General features: G+C 53.8%; 3 protein-coding genes across 6 annotated transcripts; 1 reads left to right on the top strand and 2 right to left on the bottom strand.

Annotated features, from left to right (window-relative positions):
• Window positions 1-13: 13 nt before the first annotated feature.
• TAF6 (TATA-box binding protein associated factor 6) lies at window positions 14-13,694 on the top strand. 4 transcript variants are annotated; one of them, XM_070484321.1, is made up of 15 exons: window positions 14-300; window positions 8,829-9,044; window positions 9,147-9,233; window positions 9,364-9,517; window positions 9,735-9,791; window positions 9,891-10,010; window positions 10,233-10,378; window positions 10,480-10,557; window positions 10,683-10,784; window positions 10,890-11,072; window positions 11,334-11,408; window positions 11,525-11,650; window positions 12,210-12,383; window positions 12,650-12,847; window positions 13,167-13,694. In XM_070484321.1, the coding sequence occupies exons 2-15, from the start codon at window positions 8,889-8,891 to the stop codon at window positions 13,545-13,547; spliced, it is 2,037 nt and encodes a 678-aa protein (XP_070340422.1). In that variant the 5' UTR covers window positions 14-300; window positions 8,829-8,888; the 3' UTR covers window positions 13,548-13,694. The 4 variants fall into 4 exon arrangements, with proteins under 4 accessions (XP_070340422.1, XP_014691397.3, XP_070340420.1 ...); XM_014835911.3 differs by lacking the exon at window positions 14-300 and adding an exon at window positions 4,606-4,903; XM_070484319.1 differs by lacking the exon at window positions 14-300 and adding an exon at window positions 4,637-4,882.
• On the bottom strand, window positions 180-4,601 carry CNPY4 (canopy FGF signaling regulator 4). The gene is made up of 6 exons (XM_014835901.3): window positions 4,348-4,601; window positions 2,283-2,409; window positions 2,087-2,183; window positions 1,724-1,846; window positions 1,091-1,208; window positions 180-998 (listed from the first exon to the last, which is right to left on the bottom strand). Exons 1-6 carry the CDS (start codon window positions 4,460-4,462, stop codon window positions 844-846), a joined length of 735 nt encoding a protein of 244 aa, XP_014691387.1. The 5' UTR covers window positions 4,463-4,601; the 3' UTR covers window positions 180-843.
• AP4M1 (adaptor related protein complex 4 subunit mu 1) lies at window positions 13,694-17,629 on the bottom strand. Its single transcript, XM_014835837.3, has 15 exons — window positions 17,495-17,629; window positions 17,296-17,384; window positions 16,804-16,910; window positions 16,629-16,725; window positions 16,378-16,488; window positions 16,208-16,288; window positions 15,945-16,007; window positions 15,779-15,845; window positions 15,620-15,673; window positions 15,375-15,481; window positions 15,179-15,273; window positions 14,849-14,893; window positions 14,565-14,615; window positions 14,302-14,413; window positions 13,694-14,114 (listed from the first exon to the last, which is right to left on the bottom strand). The coding sequence occupies exons 1-15, from the start codon at window positions 17,550-17,552 to the stop codon at window positions 13,890-13,892; spliced, it is 1,362 nt and encodes a 453-aa protein (XP_014691323.1). The 5' UTR covers window positions 17,553-17,629; the 3' UTR covers window positions 13,694-13,889.
• Between the last annotated feature and the right edge of the window lie 43 nt (window positions 17,630-17,672).

Here is a 17,672-nt window from a genome sequence, read left to right as displayed (position 1 = left end):
CTTTGTGGCATGCGCAGACGGGCTGTCTGACCCCAACCTGAAGACCGCGGTTCTCAGCCCGCTGGGCCCTGCCAGCCTCCTTAGACTGCAAAATTGGCTTCTTATAGGACGGCGGCCAACGGCCCTATTCTCAGGGCGCTGCCATATCGGCCTGCTATGATGAATGCACGACACTTCATACTTTGGGCCCAACTGATTTAAAAAAAAATTTACTAGCGATATAGAAAATTTGGCACCTGCGAAATTATGTGGTGGGCCCTCGGTGAAATTAATATGAAGTAGACCAAGTATCTACGCCACGTAAGTTATCAACATCGCCCTGTCCCCATCCACTGTCCCTTCTTGTTCACAGTTTGTGGGCATATAGCCTCCTGGACGCAGGCGGTGTGTCTAAGTCATAGAGAATGTCCTTTCTGGCTTTTTCCCTTGTAAAAGTCTGAAAAACAGACCCCCGAGGGGCAAAGTGACTTTCCCAAGGCCTACAACTCCTGTGCCATCGCTGACCCCCGGGGGGTGGGGGGGGGGGGGGGAAGTAGTAGAGATATTTAAAGGGGAAAGGCTTCAATACTGTCACCACACACACCTGACAATTAAGGGGCTAGATGGCAGGCAGAGGGCTCATCTGTTGGGGCAGGGCTTCCACCTGCTGCTCCCTCCTTTGTCCCCATAGCCATGCCATGCTGTACCCCCGGATCCTGCCTGAGACCAGATGGGAGAGAACAGCTACAAGCTCTGCGGTCACTCACACGTACACACACACTCTTAAAGCTGTGGGGCAGGGAGAGCTCAGACTTCAGAGGCTTCTCTATGACTGCTGCCCCCGTGGGGGCTCAAAGGCAAGGGTCAAAGATCCTCTGGGTCGTGCTTGGGGTAGCTTGGTGTGTTGGTCAGGTTCTCCTCTTCCTCCTCCTCCTCCTGATCTTGCTCTTCCTCCTCTTCTGTCTTCTCTTGCCCATCTGTGATCTTCTCCTTTCCAGTCCAAGTTTCCCGGAGACATGCTAAGTTGGATGATAGAAAACAATTTAGCCATTGGTCCTGGGGGTAGGGGAGGGTGTGGTCTGGCAGGAAAGGGACCAGCTCACACACTTACCAGTTTCAGCAGCTGGGAGCACATGACCTTCACAGAGAAAATGCTGTAGGGGCTTCTCCTGATGGTGGAAATACCAGTCTCCCACGACATCTTCAAACTCCTCCAGCATCGTCTCACACTGGTCAAGTGGAAGGGTCAGAAGGGTATCTGCTTTGCTGGGTTTTGGAAACCCTCCTCTCTGCTCTTCACTCCCTGTCTCCCCACCCCACCCTGAAGAGGCAGGTAAACCAGGAGGTTAAACTTGGCTTACTAGATGTGTGATCCTCATTCATTCAACAAACATTTACTAGCACCTACTGTGCCAAGTAGGTTATTAAACTCTGAGTCTCAGCTCCTTGCCTGTAAAATGAAAAATGGTAATAGTACCTACCACGTCAGGTTGTTGTGAGGGTAAAATGAGGCAGCAGCTGGAAAGTATGTGGCCCTAAATCTAGCACATAGTAGCTGTTCAGTAAGTGACAGTCCATATTATTAGCCTCTGTAATTAGTTCTTAATAGGCTCCTGGGCTCACTTTAATCGATGGCAGTCTTCACTCTGCCCCCTCTCCCTGCTCAGAGGTGGACCTCCCTAGGATCTAGCTCCCTGCTCAGGTTCCCTTCTCTCCTCCCTAAGCAGTGCAGTATCCTTCCTACCTGCTTCTTAAGGAACGTGACCTCCACGCTGGGTTCGTCCCACAGCTCCAGAGGGATCCCCAGATCCACCTTCACCCCCTTCTGCACCAGGCCCTTCAGCGTTGCCATGGTCTGACTCTGCCCCTGAGAGATGGGAATTTGGGATCAGCCCAGCCCACTGCCCCACCTCCTCCTTCCCCATTCTGCCAGATCAGTTTTGTCAACTACTGGAGACTCAGGCGAGTTGCATGAAGGTGACATGAGGGAGTCTACAATAGGGAGAGGATACTCCAGAGCTGGGGCCGGGGTCGGGGGGAATAGGCGTGAGGGGATAGAGGTTGTTGTTTCTGAGAAGTGGGATCCTGCCGTGGGGAAGAGTCTGACCTTAGCATATCTCAGTGAGCCCTTGCGCTCAGCATGAACACTGTAATCCAGGATCCGCTCACATAAATTCTCCAAGGCCTCTTCTAGCCTTGTCTCTCTGTAGGAAGAGGGGAAACAAAGACACCTTTGGATGCTGTGGGAGCTCCCAGGGCTCCTTCAGGGGTTGGAAGGTGGAGAAGCACCAAGAAGGACTCACGAAACGCTGTAGGGGACGTGTCTCTTCCTCTTGCCTGTGTCCAGCACCTGCCCCAGCTCCAGCACCTCGCGAGATCGGCCAGTGCGACTCAGCTCTTCCTGTAGCTCCAGGCTCAGCAGCTTACACACTAGATGTCCAAGAGGATGTGAAAGACAAACAAACATACCAACAACTCATTCTGCAGATGAGCAAAGGCAGCAGAGCATGATGGTCATAAGTGCAGACTCTGCAGCCAGCATGACTGGGTTGGAATCCTGAGTCAGCCACTTAGTAGCTGACAATCCTGCTGGGCTTTGGTTTCTTCACCTCTAAAATGGAGATAATAATAGTACCTCCTTCTCAGGGGTGTGGTGAGAATTAAATCAGTCAATCTATATAAAACTCCTATCATAGTACCTGGCACCTAGTGAGCAGTGTACAAGTGTGTGCTGCTGTTCTGCAGCTATTTATTGAGCTCCTTCTGGATGCACAGTAACAATACAGAGAGCAGTAAGACCCATGATCCTTATCCACAGGACACTGCCATGTAGTTGGGGACAGCTAAAAAGATGATGACAATATGGTATGAGGGACCCTACGCTAGGGGTTAAGAACAAGAGACTTAGTCTCACTAGGAAACACAAAATTCATTCAGTGGTCATTTATTGACTTCCTACTAGCCTGCGATTTCCTTAAGGGTGAGCAGTGCATCTGTTCCACCACTGTCTTTCCAGCACCCCCAGCACATGTCCTGGCACATAGTGGGTCCCAAGACAAGGAGTGGCCTATACAGAAGAGCCAAACAAACTAAACACAGGGGCAGGTAACAAAAGTGTCTAAAACATGCCAGGCACTAGGCTAGGACCTGGGAGACACAGGTACTTTCCTTCCCTCCAAGACCTTACAGTATAGTGGGAGGTGACAGAAAAGGAAGAAGGCTTCCAAAGGAGGTGACATTTAAACTATCTCTTAAAGAACCAAATACAGAAGGGAGATGGTCATTCCAGGCAAAGAGAAGAGCAACCTGTAAAGGCAGAGACGTATGAGGGGGTAGGTCAGGCTCGGTGACTCTGAGAAGTTCAGTGTGGCTGAGGCCTGGGCTTTTTGGAGATGGGAGGTGGGATATGCAAATGTAAGAAAGATGGGGGCCATACAACAAAGAGACTGACACTATGCCAAAAATGTTGGCTGTATGCTGATCACAGCAGGAGGCCTGCAGAGGTGTTAGGACTCAACTGGGTCCCTTTAGAAACACTGGCAGAGGTAGGGGGAGAAGAGTGGGGACACAAGTGAAAGGAGAGGAGAGATTAGGACCAAGTCATGGAGGATACTGATAGTGAAATGCACTGTGGACTGAGGTGAAGGGAAAAAGAATCCAGGGAAGAAATTAAAGTCAGGAAGGCAATAAACTGGGGAGCCAGGACACTGAATGGCCCAGCTCTGAAGTGCGTTCTCCCAGCTGGGCCCAACACTGATGCAGCCCAGAAGATGCTGCTCGCTGTAAAATCCATACAGTACCCACCCTTTGCAAAGCCTCACACGTATGGGGAACCTCTCCCAGTTGTGTGGCCTCTTCTTTCATTTATGAGCGTCAAGGGCTGATTTACTCACTCCAAACCCCCTCTGGAGGGCGTGGGGCCTGTAATTTGGGAGCGTCTCTGCCAGGGTGGAGCAGAGGGTATTTACAAGGTACGAGCCTTACAGGCTGTTCCAGCAGGCTCTCCAGATTTAGGTCTAGCGGCATGGGGGAAATACGAACACACAGAGGCACTAAAGATGCTGTGTAGAGTGGGCGGTCCTGAGCAGATAGTCCCTTAACTACAATTCCCACAAACTGTTGGGGCCCAAGCCAACAAGAAAAAGCGGGCTCCCTCTGGATGTCTCATGGGAATTGTAGTGCCATAGTTTTCGGGTAGGGCTATGCATTCCTTCCCTTGACCCCATAGGGATTCCACCAAGCTCCACCAGAATGTCTCTCAGGCCTTCAAGGAGATCGAATAACCCAGCCATCACAGTCCATCTGGCTCGGCCTAGACGAAGGAGGTGGGACAGAGGGAGGCGAATAGAGGCTACTCCCTTTAGATACCTTCGCATTTGCTGGGCAAGCGTTCTGTGTCATCGTCCTCCTCCTTCGGCGTCCCAGCCCAAGCACCGTACACAGCCAAAATGAAAAGCAATATTCCCAGCCGCACAGGTCCCATGACAAAGTGCTGTCCACAACCAACCACCCCTTGTCTTCAGACCAACTTCGGAAAGGCAGCGGGCCCTTTAAATCCCGAGGCGTTCGGCGGCAACTTAAATCCAGCTTGGCAGGGGCGGCGCACGCGCAGTGCCGGCCCGAAAGGGGGTGGAGTCTCACTGCGCTCCAGGCTTCCCCGCCCGGGTTTGGTGGCGCCTCCGGAAGGTCCTGGCCGCTGGGTGGTAAAGGAATAAACTGAAGTAATTGCAGAAGGAGGGTGTGCTCCTTACACGTGGACACAGAAACAGAGTCTTTTATAGCATTTCAAGCCGTGGGCCTCGAGGACTTACTCCGGCTCGAGGAAGGGACACTGACTTGCTCTCCTTCCCTGCCAGGACCTGCTCCCGGGAGGGGGCGGGGCCAACATGGCGCCGAGCGCCGGGTGAGCGGCGCTTTGGCGGCGGTGAGAGACTTTTCCTGCCCGGGACGCTGGGCTGGCGGGGCGGGTCTGAGTGGTACCCGGGGCTAGACCCTTTGAAGGGCCCGTGTGGGCACCAGGAGGAGGACGGTTGGTTGTGTGTCCGTGCGCGTGGGGACTCCGTGTGTGTGTTTGCATAGGAGGGATGCTGGGGGGATGAGCTGGGCTCTGCGCCTCCTTTCGCGCTGGACCCATTGCCTGGGGACCTCCGACCCGCATCCCTGCTGAGGAGGCTCCTATACAGATGTAGTTCAAGTTCCCCCTCCTCTGTGAAGCCTTCCTGCCCACTCCACTGGCCTGAGGGGTCCCTGAGGTGGTAGAGTGTTTTATGAGCGTTTGCTGGCAGAGGGTACCGCAGGATATTGAAGGATTAGTAGGAGTTCGCCAGGGAACTGCGACACGACTGCTTCTTGTATACCCGGCTTCAGGCACAGAGTATGTGTTGAATAAATGTGTTCCCTGCAGATAAGACTTATAAACGTGGGGGAGGAGACCTGGGATGGTATGAGAAAACCAGATTCTCTTTCGCTTCCATCTTCCCACCCCTCCAGCACGCCCCACCTGTCCCCCACCTACACCCGCAGTCAGTCCTAAACACTTTGACATTAGTCTTAGTAATGCCGTCCTCAGGCAGACCACTTTCCTTTTGGCGGCAAAGTAGATTCCAAGCTTGGCCTTTATCTTGTTCATTTTGATAATAGTGGTACCTAGTATTTATTGAGTATCTCCGTCTGTAGGCCTTACAATTCATTCATTTACTCAACAAATATTGAGTATCTCCAGTGTCTCAGGCACCAGTCTGGGGTCTTGGAATACATCAGTCCACATAACAAAGATCTCTGTCCACAGAGTGTGGGAAGGGGAGCTGTGGTGGTGATAAACAGCAAGAAATGATACAGTATACATTAGCAGATGTTAAATGCTGTGGGGAATAAGAGGGCAGAGTGAGGGTGGGGTGCGGTATTAAATAGGGTGGTAGGAGTGGGCAGCCAAGCTGACATCTGGGAAAGAGCATTCCAAGCAGAAGGAACAGAGCAGAAGCCATAAAGCAAGAGTCTGCCTGTCAGGTTGGGACAGCGAGGAGGACAGTGGGGCTGGATCAAGGTGTAATAAGGAAGGAAAGGGGGTCGAGGATGTAATGGGGAGAGGGCAAATCACGAAGGGCCTTGTAGACCATAGTAAGGATTTGGGGTTTTACTCTATGGCAGCTGGGGAGCAGAGAAGTGACCCAATCTGATCGACATTTTGACAGACTCACTCTGGCTGCTGTTTTGGGAATAGATGTAGGGGGCAGGGGTGGAGCAGACAGACCTTGTCAGAAGGTACCCAGATGATAGAGAATGAGAGTAAGAGAATCAGGTTGGATTACCTGTGGGTTTGATGTGAGGACTCACATAAAAAATGAGCCCCTTATTGTGAAGATGAGGAAAGCCGAGGCTGGAGCAGGTGGGGAGTGGGGGATCAGGAGTTCAGGTTCAGAAGAGATTTTATGTAGACAGTTTGCTCTATGAGTCTAGAGTTAGGAAGAACACCCTGGGCTAGGGATATAAATTTGGCCATCATCGGCCTATAAGCTATATTGAAAGCTGTGAGAGTGGTTCAGGTCACCAAGGGAGTAAATGTCACTACAGAAGAAGACCGAGGACTGAGCCTAGGACACGCCAGCATTACGCAGATGAGAAGATGATGAACCGGTAAAGGAAACAGAGGGAGTGGTCAGTGAGGCCTCTAGGAGGAAAACCAAGAGAAGGTGGTGTGGCAGTGGAGTAAAGAAAGTGTTCTCAGAAAGGACTAGTCAGCTATGCTATATGCTGCTGAGAAGTCAAGTAAGATGAGGAAGGAGAATGGCCCTTGGCTTTGGCAATGTGGAGTCATCGGTGACCTTGATGAGCAGTTTCAGGCACCAAGTGGAGTCAGAAGCCTGATTGGAGTAGGTTCAAGAGAGAAGGAGAGGACAGGAATCAGAAACAGTTAAGACAACTCTTTCAGGGAGTTTGGTTGCAAGGAGGAGCCGAAAAACGGTATAGCTTTTAGAGAAAGTGGAATAAAGAAAAGATTTTTTTTTCAGTTTTTAATTTTAGTGAAATACACGTAACATAAAACTTACCATCTTAACCATTTTTAAGTGTACAGTTCAGAAGTGTTTAAGAACATTCATATTGTTGTGCAACCAACACCACCATCCATCTCCAGAACTTTTTCACATTGTGAAACTGAAACTCTGTATCTGTCAAACAGTTAACATCCCCTTCTCCCCTTTTCCTAGTCTTTGGTAACCACCCTTTCTGCTTTCTGACTCTGCATTTGTCTACTCTAAGAACCTCATATAAGTGGAATCATATGGTATTTGTCTTTTTGTGACTGGCTTATTTCACTCAGCATAATGTTTCTAAGGTTCATCCATGTTGGAGCGTGTTTCAGAATCGCCTTCCTTTTTAAGGCTGAATAATGTCCCATTGTCTGGATAGGCCACTGTTTTGTTGTTTTACATGGGAAAAATAACTGCATTTTGTAGGCTGATGGGAATGATCCGGCAGGTTGAGAAACTGATAATGATACAAGGAGATGGGAGAAAGGCTGGAGCAAGGCTTGAGTTGGTGAGGGGCATGAGCAGTTTCTCTGCAGTTATGGGTGGGAAGGAGGAGTGTGTGGACACTGGTGCTGCTCACTGGGTAGATGTGGTGGTGGGAGTCTGGAGGTCTCTTCTGATGGCCAAAATGAGGGAGAAGAGGTGTCAGATAAGACAAAGGGAGACTGGGGCCAGCCCCGTGGCTGAGTGGTTAAGTTTGCACGCTCCACTTCGGCGGTCCAGGGTTTCACCAGTTCGAATCCTGGGCAGGGACATGGCGCTGCTCATCAGGCCATGCTGAGGCGGCATCCCATGTGCCACAACTAGAAGGACTCACAACTAAAAATATACAACTATGTACCAGGGGGCTTTGGGGAGAAAAAGGAGAAATAAAATCTTTTTTTTTTAAAAAAAAAGAGGGCCAGACCAGTGGCACAGTGGTTAAGTTCACACGTTCCACTTCGGCCGCCTGGGGTTCACCCGTTTGGATCCCAGGTGCAGACATGGCACCGCTTGGCAAGCCATGCTGTGGTAGGCGTCCCACATATAAAGTAGAGGAAGATGGGCATGGATGTTAGCTCAGGGCCAGTCTTCCTCAGCAAAAAGAGGAGGATTGGCAGCAGATGTTATCTCAGGGCCAATCTTCCTCAAAAAAAAAAAAACAAACAAAGGGAGACTGAGTGCACTGAGGTGTAGTATGATTGTCTGGCAGCATTAAGGGCCCCTTTGAAGTTTGTGGCCATGAATTTAAAGTGGGAATTGGTCGAGATGGTTGTGTGTTTTCTCATGTTCAATTGTACGGGTCTGTAGAGCGAGAGAGTTGTAGTTAATCAATATTGTGTTTTCGTCAAGCATGAATAATGGTGCAAGAAGGGGCAAGAGAGATGAAGGTATGCACATTAACAATCATAGGAAAAAAGACATTTTCCACATTTGCAAAGAAGAAACCCAGAGCTGGGAGAATTTAAGTAACTTGCCCAGGTAACACAGCTTGGTAGTACTAGGGCTGGGATGTAGACTGAAGGCCGAGATCATTCTGCTGTGCCTCCCTTGTCCAGTGCCTAGGATAGAATCTAGAGATTCTACAGTAGAATCAGAGCTCAATGTTCTATTGAGCTCAGGAGAATCAGAGCTCAATAAATGGTGTTGAATTTGATTGGATTGCTACCTCCTGTTACACCCAGTGCTGACTCACGTGGGGATGGACAGAAGGCACCCCTGAGTCCCTTCCCCCCCTCACATCTCATTGTCCTCCTTCTGTTGTTTCCTCTCCTGACCCAACAGCCCCTCTTCTTGGGGTCTCACGTTTTCTCTCTTCTGCCTGCCCTATCCCCCTGCCAGGGACTCCATCTCTCCACCCTGGGGCATCATCCTTCCGGGGAGGGGAGGAGGGGCTCCAGAATGGCTGAGGAGAAGAAGCTGAAGCTCAGCAACACTGTGCTACCCTCGGAGTCGATGAAGGTGGTGGCTGAGTCAATGGGCATCGCTCAGATTCAGGAGGAGACCTGCCAGCTGCTGACAGATGAGGTCAGCTACCGCATCAAGGAGATTGCACAGGTAACCTGGCCCCTCTGCCCAGCCCTGCGTTGTATGGAGGATGCTGCCTGGGCCACCTTCTTCCTCAGGGTCTCCAGCTAATGTCTGTTCTCCCACCCCCAGGACGCCTTGAAGTTCATGCACATGGGGAAGCGGCAGAAGCTCACCACCAGTGACATTGACTACGCGCTGAAGCTAAAGAATGTCGAGGTGATTGGGATGCACAGGACTGAGACGGGGACAGGGTGGTGAGACACTGTCCTCCCAGACATTGCATCTGCCTTCAGCAACACCCCCACAGGCTACCTTCTCATCCCAGTGTCTCTCTCTTCTGATACAGCCACTCTATGGCTTCCACGCTCAGGAGTTCATTCCCTTCCGTTTCGCCTCTGGTGGGGGCCGGGAGCTTTACTTCTACGAGGAGAAGGAGGTTGATCTGAGCGACATCATCAATACCCCTCTGCCCCGGGTGCCCCTGGATGTCTGCCTCAAAGGTTGGCGGAAGGGAGAGCAGGGTGGCAGGGAGGAGGGGAAGGAGGAGCCATGCATATGGGTCTGAGGAAGCTCACCAGTGAAGCAACTCAGTGTGAGATCCCTGGTGAGTGCGTTGCAGGAGATGGGGACAGAAATGAAAATATACATTCCTTAGTGTGGAGTGACTCCCTAGTGTCCAGGTCCAGCAATTCACCTTGACACCTCCCTTCCTTGCAGCTCACTGGTTGAGCATTGAAGGCTGCCAGCCAGCTATACCGGAGAATCCACCCCCAGGTAACCCTCTCTGCGCCCAGAGCCCGCCCCCTCCCTCTCTCCCTTCTTCCTTTACATCTGCTGCTCTCATCACTCCAGCTGTGACTGCTTTCCCACCAGCTCCCAAAGAGCAGCAGAAGGCTGAGGCCACAGAACCCCTGAAGTCAACAAAGCCAGGCCAGGAGGAAGACGGACCCTTGAAGGGCAAAGGTCAGGGGGCCACTCCAGCCGATGGCAAAGGTCAGTCCTGCTAGGCCAGGCCTCTCCTGGCTCTTGCCCCAAAGCCAGATGGTCATTTGTGAAGTGGGGGAGGTCAGGGCCAGGGACGAGACCTCAGGCCAGAGGTCCCCAGGAAGGATCAAGAAACATAAGGGAAGGGGACTCCCTCGGTGGGGGAGTGGAGGGTCAAGGTTTGTCTGGTACTGATGCCTCTTCTGGAGCTTTCTTTTTCAAACCCATCAGGGAAAGAGAAGAAGGCACCACCCCTGCTGGAGGGGGCCCCTTTGCGACTAAAGCCCCGGAGTATCCACGAGTTGTCTGTGGAGCAGCAGCTATACTACAAAGAGATCACCGAAGCTTGCGTGGGGTCGTGTGAGGCCAAGAGAGCGGTGAGGGCCCCCTGTCCTGCCTCTACTCCAAGACTCCTCTTTTACTCCAGTTCCTCCCCACAGAATCTGGCCCCATTTCACTCGCTGCCCTTCTCCCACAGGAAGCTCTGCAGAGCATTGCAACAGACCCAGGGCTCTACCAGATGCTGCCACGATTCAGCACCTTCATCTCAGAGGGGGTAAGAGGATTTGGGAAGGCCAGGAGCTGGGATGAGGTTCCGGGGGTGAGGAGGCGTGAGGACGTGGCAGAGGGAGCTCATCTGAGGGGTCTCACCACCCCGTCACTTACTTCTCCTTCCCACAGGTCCGTGTGAATGTGGTGCAGAACAACCTGGCCCTGCTCATCTATCTGATGCGCATGGTGAAGGCCCTGATGGATAACCCTACACTGTATCTAGAAAAATACGTGAGTGGTCCTGCACACCCACCTCTCATCCCAGGGGCTGGGGACCTCGCTGCCACCAACAGCAAGCCATGTGTCAGAATTAGCTGACTCGCCACTTCTCCTTAGGTGCATGAGTTGATTCCGGCTGTGATGACCTGCATCGTCAGCAGGCAGCTGTGTCTGCGGCCAGATGTGGACAATCACTGGGCGCTCCGAGACTTTGCTGCCCGCCTGGTGGCCCAGATCTGCAAGCATTTCAGCACAACCACTAACAACATCCAGTCCCGGATCACCAAGACCTTCACCAAGGTGAGCCAGGAGAACGAGGAGTGTAAGCTGTTTCAGGGTTGTCACCAGAACAATGCGAGCTTCACCCAAACCAGTGGGGTCAGCTGTGGCTGGGGGAAATGACACTGAAAACAAGGGGCCGAGGGCAGAGGGACTGAGACTTGAGCCGCATCTGTAGTGTCTTAATGATCTACAAGGGAAGTGTGTTTGTCAGAGACTTAGGGCCTTACCAATTAGCCTTTCAGACCCCGTTATCTGGGTCTATTTTCTGTCCCCTTACAGAGCTGGGTGGATGAAAAGACTCCGTGGACAACACGTTACGGCTCCATTGCAGGCCTGGCAGAGCTGGGACACGATGTGAGGCCCCGGGGGGGGAAGGGGAGGCATCATGAGGTCACAGCCGGCAACAGCCCCCAACCCAGGAGACCCTGTGTTGACCCCAGGACGCTGGTTCTCCCCTTCCTTTCCAACAGGTGATTAAGACTCTGATTCTGCCACGGCTCCAGCAGGAGGGGGAGCGGATCCGCGGTGTCCTGGATGGCCCCGTGCTGAGCAACATCGACCGCATCGGAGCTGACCATGTGCAGAGCCTCCTCCTGGTGACCAAAGCCCCCTGTTCCTGCCTTTGCCCAACTTCTTCCCACCAAACGCCCCTCCCCCACCCCCACCACCCCGACCACACACAACACGGGTACAACGTTCAGCCAGCACATGGTGTCTTTTATTCACTTATCCCATCTTTGCCTCATATGTTCAGAGCGTGCCTCGGAGTCCGATACTGTTTTGCAGATGGAAAGACTGAGGCACCCAGGGGTTAGTAAGAGGTCAGAGGTCTTAACTCTCAGCCTGTGACTTCTAGACTGCACTGCCCCCGGGGCTTCTGCATCACTCTGTGGCCCGCTCTGTGCAAGGCACAGCCCTCTGGACCAACCAGCCTTGAGTCACCAGTGTATTCAGCAAGTTCTCCACTCACACCAGTGGATGCCCGCATCTTCTTAGGAAGAAAAACAACAGCATTCCTTACACACACTGCTGTCCCAGCACAGTTTGGCCTCTAAGAGGAACATACCTGAAAGAATGAGTAATCTTTTTCACCCCTTCTCACTACTGAGAGTCCCAGCCCTCTCTACCTGCCTTTTCTTTGCCTTCTCTCTGCAGAAACACTGTGCCCCTGTTCTGGCAAAGCTGCGCCCACCGCCTGACAATCAGGATGCCTATCGTGCAGAATTTGGGTCCCTCGGACCCCTCCTCTGCTCCCACGTGGTCAAGGCCCGGGCCCAGGCTGCTCTGCAGGCTCAGCAGGTCAACAGGACCACTCTAACCATCACTCAGGTCAGTGACCCAGTGGAGAGGAGGGGTAAGGTGAAATGAAGAACTCAGGGCTGGGACAGGGCCGGGGTTCCCCTCGGGGCAGGAACTCACAAACATGCACACGTACTCACTTGTAAAGCACAGTACCCTGCCTCAGCAGTCTTGCGGGAGTCCAGGCCCTCTTAGTGAATGAAGCCCCGACCCCAGGGAGATCCACTGAGGAGGAGCCAGAGGAGCCCTTCTTTTCTTAGACACTGACATCTTCTTCTTGCCTTTTCTTCCTATAGCCTCGGCCCACGCTGACCCTCTCGCAGGCCCCTCAGCCTGGCCCTCGGACCCCTGGCTTGCTGAAGGTCCCTGGCTCCATCGCACTTCCTGTCCAGACACTGGTGTCTGCACGAGCTGCTGCCCCACCTCAGCCTTCCCCTCCTCCCACCAAGTTTATTGTAATGTCATCGTCCTCCAGTGCCTCATCCACCCAACAGGTATGTGGAGCCGTGGGGGACCAGGGATGAGGGGGAGCGTGTCACCATGCTGCCCCAAGGGGCCAGGTTACCTCAGAGAACCCTGGGTGGCCCGAGTAGAACCCAGTCACTACTGGGCTCAAGGACAGGAGCTGGAAAGGGCACTTCCCAGGGGCCTGTGAGGCCATAGCTGCTTATCCTGAGCAAGGCTCTCGAGCTGGCAGCAGCCTACAGGCTCAGAGGGTGGGAACTAATTATTTGGTTGGCACAAGTATTCCCCCACGCCTGGGGAGTGGGGAGGGCACAAGGCAACCGGACTACCTTTCCTTTCTGCCCCCAGGTCCTGTCCCTCAGCACCTCAGCCCCTGGCTCAGGCTCCACCACTACCTCTCCCGTCACCACCACGGTCCCCAGCGTGCAGCCCATTGTTAAGCTGGTCTCCACCGCCACCACCACCCCACCCAGCACTGCTCCCTCTGGTCCTGGCAGTGTCCAGAAGTACATCGTGGTCTCTCTTCCCCCGACAGGAGAGGGCAAAGGAGGCCCCACCTCCCATCCTTCTCCAGCCCCTCCTCCATCCTCAGCCCCTTCCCCACTTGGGAGCAGCGCTCTCTGTGGGGGGAAACAGGAAGCTGGGGATAGCCCCCCTCCAGCTCCAGGGACTCCAAAGGCTAATGGCTCACAGCCCCCCGGATCTGGCTCCCCTCAGCCTGCGCCTTGATGCTGTCACACATCTGCTGACCTTCTCTCCCCCGATTCACACACACACACACGCTGGGTGGAAGGAAGTAGTACTCTGCTTCCACCACATTACTTTCTTTTTAGATATTGTATAGCCAGTTCCTCAAAATAAAAGTTTGATTTGTAAGTTCTGATCCACCTCAGTCCTTCCTGTGTCAGATCCACAGGAGGGTCAAACTCTACAAGTCCACCTGGTCTCTAGGACTCAGGACTCTTCCAGCCAGATCCATAGCCACAGGCCAGAAGGCTGGAAAAGACGTATTGTCCTTCTGCCGATCCACAGACCACTGCCTTTGCTGCTCGTGTCCTCGTGGGGGGAGCCTCAGATCCGAATGACATAGGCATCACTGTGGCTTAGGTGTCGCACCCACTTGTGGGGGTTGGCACTGCCGCAGGGTCTGAACGCCAGCCTGAGGAAGCGAACCTGGAGGCCAGAGCACGTGTGCCGAGGAAGTTCAAAGGAGAGGCTCGCGGGGCCCAGCCCCAAAGGAGGGGCCGAGGTGGAGGGCCCTTGGCCAGGAGGCCCTGGGAGGCCTGGGACGTCCATCTGTGAGGGGCAGAGGCAGGGGGAGCGGTGCTGAAGGCACAGAGAAGAAAGGGGGCAGGGAAGCCAAGGGACCAGGAAGCTGACCACGCTGGCGGGAACAATGCAGCAACTGCATTAGGAGGGGTGGGCCGGGGGGGCTGGAAATGGAGGTGGAAGGAGAGGGCCTTACAGAATCGGTAGCTGGTACCTGGAAAAGGGCTGAGAGCTGAGAGCCTCCTTGCACCCGAGGAAGGTCCCAGCGAAGGGCGCCCTCGCCCAGCTCTGCCTTCTGCTCTGGGCTGCTCAGCTCCTGAGACAGGCTGGAGTTTGGAGAGGAAAGGTGCTGGACTCAGCCCCTGCCTTCCTCGGGAGCAGGCCAGTCCCACCCCAAGCTTACTCCTCCTCAGTGCCATCCTATTGTCCCGGGAAGCTGGTAAAACCACCCAAGCCCCCATGGTGCATACAACTAACCTGACCACCCCTCGCGGTAGGGGAAGATGCAGCCTGACGTTAAGAGCCTGGCTGCAAAGAAAGGAACAGTCAGCCCCAGGAAGGTAGTGATTTGTTCATATTCTTCATTTATGTCACAACTGGACATCTGCACAAGGACCACCCCAACCCCTTCCCAAACTCTAGAGCGTCTAACTAAACTGGATTCCGAGGCTGGTGATGCATCTGAAGGCGGAAGCAACAGTGAGTGGGCCTGGTCTCCCACCCTACATAGCTGAACTAGGCTTGGGCACCCCCACTTGTACCTCTTTGGGGGCAGGTCACATCGTAACTTCAGATAAACCTGGAGCCTGGGTGAGAGGGTACAATACGGTTACTCGGGCCATACCCTCACGGCATCTTACCATCCCCCACCCAGGGCCCTCATCTGTGGCTGTGTTGGTGCCCTAAGAAGGCGAGAGAAGGGCTCCACTAGCCACTAGCGTTCACAAGGCTGAGTCCACTTTGGAGGAGAGTGCCTTTTTCCAATTTGCACCCTATTACCTTGACCACCACCACTCACCCATAAGTCTTGGGAAAATGCAGGTATTAGCTTGGGCTCCAGAGAAGTTCTGGTACAGGGGAAATGGTCTCACCTGCCTGAGCCTCGGTCCCACTGCACAGAGGGAAAGAGCCGGAAAGGCAGCGGGGAGGGGAGGTCATCTGAGAGTTGGTACCGCATCACAGTCAGCTGAGACCAGAGAGGAACGGAGGTCAGTCTGGTCTCCTCACATTTGAACTGCCTCCCTTCCCCACGGTAGAGGTAATATGCTAGGCCACCCTGATCCTGACCTCGCCCTGAGGTGGCTGCAAGCGGAGGATTCGATGAGACTCAAACTCATCCAGATGCACCGAGCTGTGAAATGAGACTTCATCCACCCGAATTCCTGGCCCATAACCTGGAAAGAGAGAGAGACTCCTCTCCATATCTTGGGGGAGAAGAGCGGGAAGTCGGGGATAATCTGTCTCTAACTTCGCTCCATGAAACCTCTGGCACTGACCTATATACACTTAGAGAAAGACCACTTTCTCCTCACCTCTCAGTTCTGACTTCCCCACACAAAATTCTTCGGTCAAGCCAATGCGCATCTCTGTCAGAGAAAAGAACATCAGAGAAAGCCACCAAATACTGCCATACACACCAGCAAGGAGCCTGTCCCAAACCCCACCCTGGCTCCCGCCTGCAAACTCCTCACCAGAGCCGCTGGGAAGAAAACTCTTCAGCCGGATCTCTCCCTGCACGTCCACCTTCAGCAGTGAGCCCTGAGAGTGGCAGGGAGGTTCACGTCCAGAGGTGACCGCCCCGACACGGTTCCCAAATACCATCTGTCCTCAGCTCCAGGGCTGGGGACCTAAACTTACGTTAGATGCTATGAGTACGGACAATCTCTCCACCACATCCAAAAACACTTCATTCTTTTGGCTCTGAGGAAGAAAAGGGATTTACGTGGTTGGAGGCTGAATGGCCTGTGTTCTAAAGTGGACAGGCAGAAAGGACAGGGCAGTGGAGGCCAGGGCCCGGGGTGGGGACACGGGGGTAAGGAAGGTGGAAAGATACACCGAGACCCTGGACTCTGGGGTCCCAGAAAAAAAAGAGGGTCTGAACCCCTCAATCCCTCCCTCACCTGGTCAGTGCGGCTGGACAGGACAGGGCGGCTGGCTGCACTGCTGGGGGCCACTTTGCTCTGTTGTGTCTCAGCCCCAAACTGTAAAGCACCCAAAGCAATCAATCCTCAGGTTTGATACTCCCTGCCAACCCTCCTCCCTCCTCGTCCTCTTCTTTCCTTCTACTGACCAAGCCAACGCTGCTGAGGTCAAAGAGGCTGAAGGGCTTGCTGACCACGGCCTCTGTCTGAATGAAGTTCCTCAGCATCTCTGTGGATGTGGTCTGTACATAGCCATAGTCCTATGGGCAGAGGAAGGGAGGAAGGACAGTCTTTGGGTGGTCAGTGGAGGGAAGGGGTGGAAATGAGTGGACTTAGCCTTGCAACCACACGATATATCTTCAGGGATCATAGGACAGTGAGGGAAATCCTGGGGCCTTACCAGCACTTCATCCAGGAGTTCATAGACAAGAGCCACGTTGCGGGAGATGGTGCCCTCACCCAGGGAACCACAGTAATCGCCCAGGAGAGTGGCTAAGCTGAAGGAGACAGGACAGTGTGCATATGCCCCTCCTCTGAGACCCCCACGCCCAGGTACCCAGCCCTGCCCTCCTCACCGGGAGAGCAGCTCTAGGAGGCTGAAGGGAGAGATGTTTTCTGAAGTCGTGGCCACCAAATAGAGGCCGCTGTGTCTGATGTGAATAAAATGACGGTCATCGTGGTGCTGAGGCAGAGGCGGGGAAACAGCGTTAGGAAAAGAGAGTTGCCGTGCTTTAGGGCCCATAAGCCTGGGGCTCCTTTTCTGATTCCCCTACTGACTATCCGTGTGACTTCGGGCAAGATAGGAAACTTCCCTAGGGCCCAGCTTCCTAATGTGTAAAGGGAGTTAATGATAGTACCTACCCCAGAATTGCTGAGGATCAAGACGCGTGAGGAGCTGCGCCTGGTACATTGCCAGCGCTAAATAAACTTACGTTAATATTATTTGGAGGAACGTACTACCCCAGGTGGAAGCTCTTAGGGAAACAGCCCCGGGAGGAGGCGGCCCCCCTACCCCGACCCTTCAGGCGCACCCCCTAGTGCCCCTCCCCCGACCCGCAAGTGGTTACCATGACAACCGGGGACTCGTCTCCAGGCAGTCCCGTCAGCTTCCGGTAGAAGAGCTCGGCCACATCCCGGCCGCCACTGTCCCCGCGGACTGACCGAGTGGCAGGACAGCTAAGGAGCGGGTAACACAGGCTAGCTCTGGGGCACTGCTCCCACCCAGGCTCTCCAACCCCCGTCCCCCGCCTCGCGGGTCAAGGATACAGTCCTTGTAGATGAGCGGGTCCCCTTTGGAGGACAGAATGAAGAACTGGGAAATCATGGCCCTTCGGAAGAGCAGACAAGGAGACAGCGAAATGCAGGCCTGCCCCACCCGGCGGCCCCGGAACAAAAGGACGCGCGTACTGGCCCTTTAAGAGCGATTCTCCTCCGACCGCGGGAA

Source organism: Equus asinus, chromosome 14, assembly GCF_041296235.1.
Source record: "Equus asinus isolate D_3611 breed Donkey chromosome 14, EquAss-T2T_v2, whole genome shotgun sequence".
NCBI lineage: Eukaryota > Metazoa > Chordata > Mammalia > Perissodactyla > Equidae > Equus > Equus asinus.
This window is presented reverse-complemented; position numbering and strand designations above follow the sequence as displayed.

Coding starts and splice junctions, on each gene's coding strand:
- CNPY4 (XM_014835901.3), bottom strand. CDS start 4,462: ATGGGACCTGTGCGGCTGGGAATATTGCTTTTCATTTTGGCTGTGTAC. Junction 2,410..4,347: donor CTTGCCCAGCAAATGCGAAG/GTATCTAAAGGG, acceptor TTGGACATCTAG/TGTGTAAGCTGCTGAGCCTG. Junction 1,209..1,723: donor TCACGTTCCTTAAGAAGCAG/GTAGGAAGGATA, acceptor CCACTTGACCAG/TGTGAGACGATGCTGGAGGA.
- TAF6 (XM_070484321.1), top strand. CDS start 8,889: ATGGCTGAGGAGAAGAAGCTGAAGCTCAGCAACACTGTGCTACCCTCG. Junction 9,518..9,734: donor CCTGGATGTCTGCCTCAAAG/GTTGGCGGAAGG, acceptor CCTTCCTTGCAG/CTCACTGGTTGAGCATTGAA. Junction 10,011..10,232: donor CACTCCAGCCGATGGCAAAG/GTCAGTCCTGCT, acceptor CAAACCCATCAG/GGAAAGAGAAGAAGGCACCA.
- AP4M1 (XM_014835837.3), bottom strand. CDS start 17,552: ATGATTTCCCAGTTCTTCATTCTGTCCTCCAAAGGGGACCCGCTCATC. Junction 16,289..16,377: donor ACCTCAGCAGCGTTGGCTTG/GTCAGTAGAAGG, acceptor GGTGCTTTACAG/TTTGGGGCTGAGACACAACA. Junction 14,414..14,564: donor CTACCGCGAGGGGTGGTCAG/GTTAGTTGTATG, acceptor TCCAAACTCCAG/CCTGTCTCAGGAGCTGAGCA.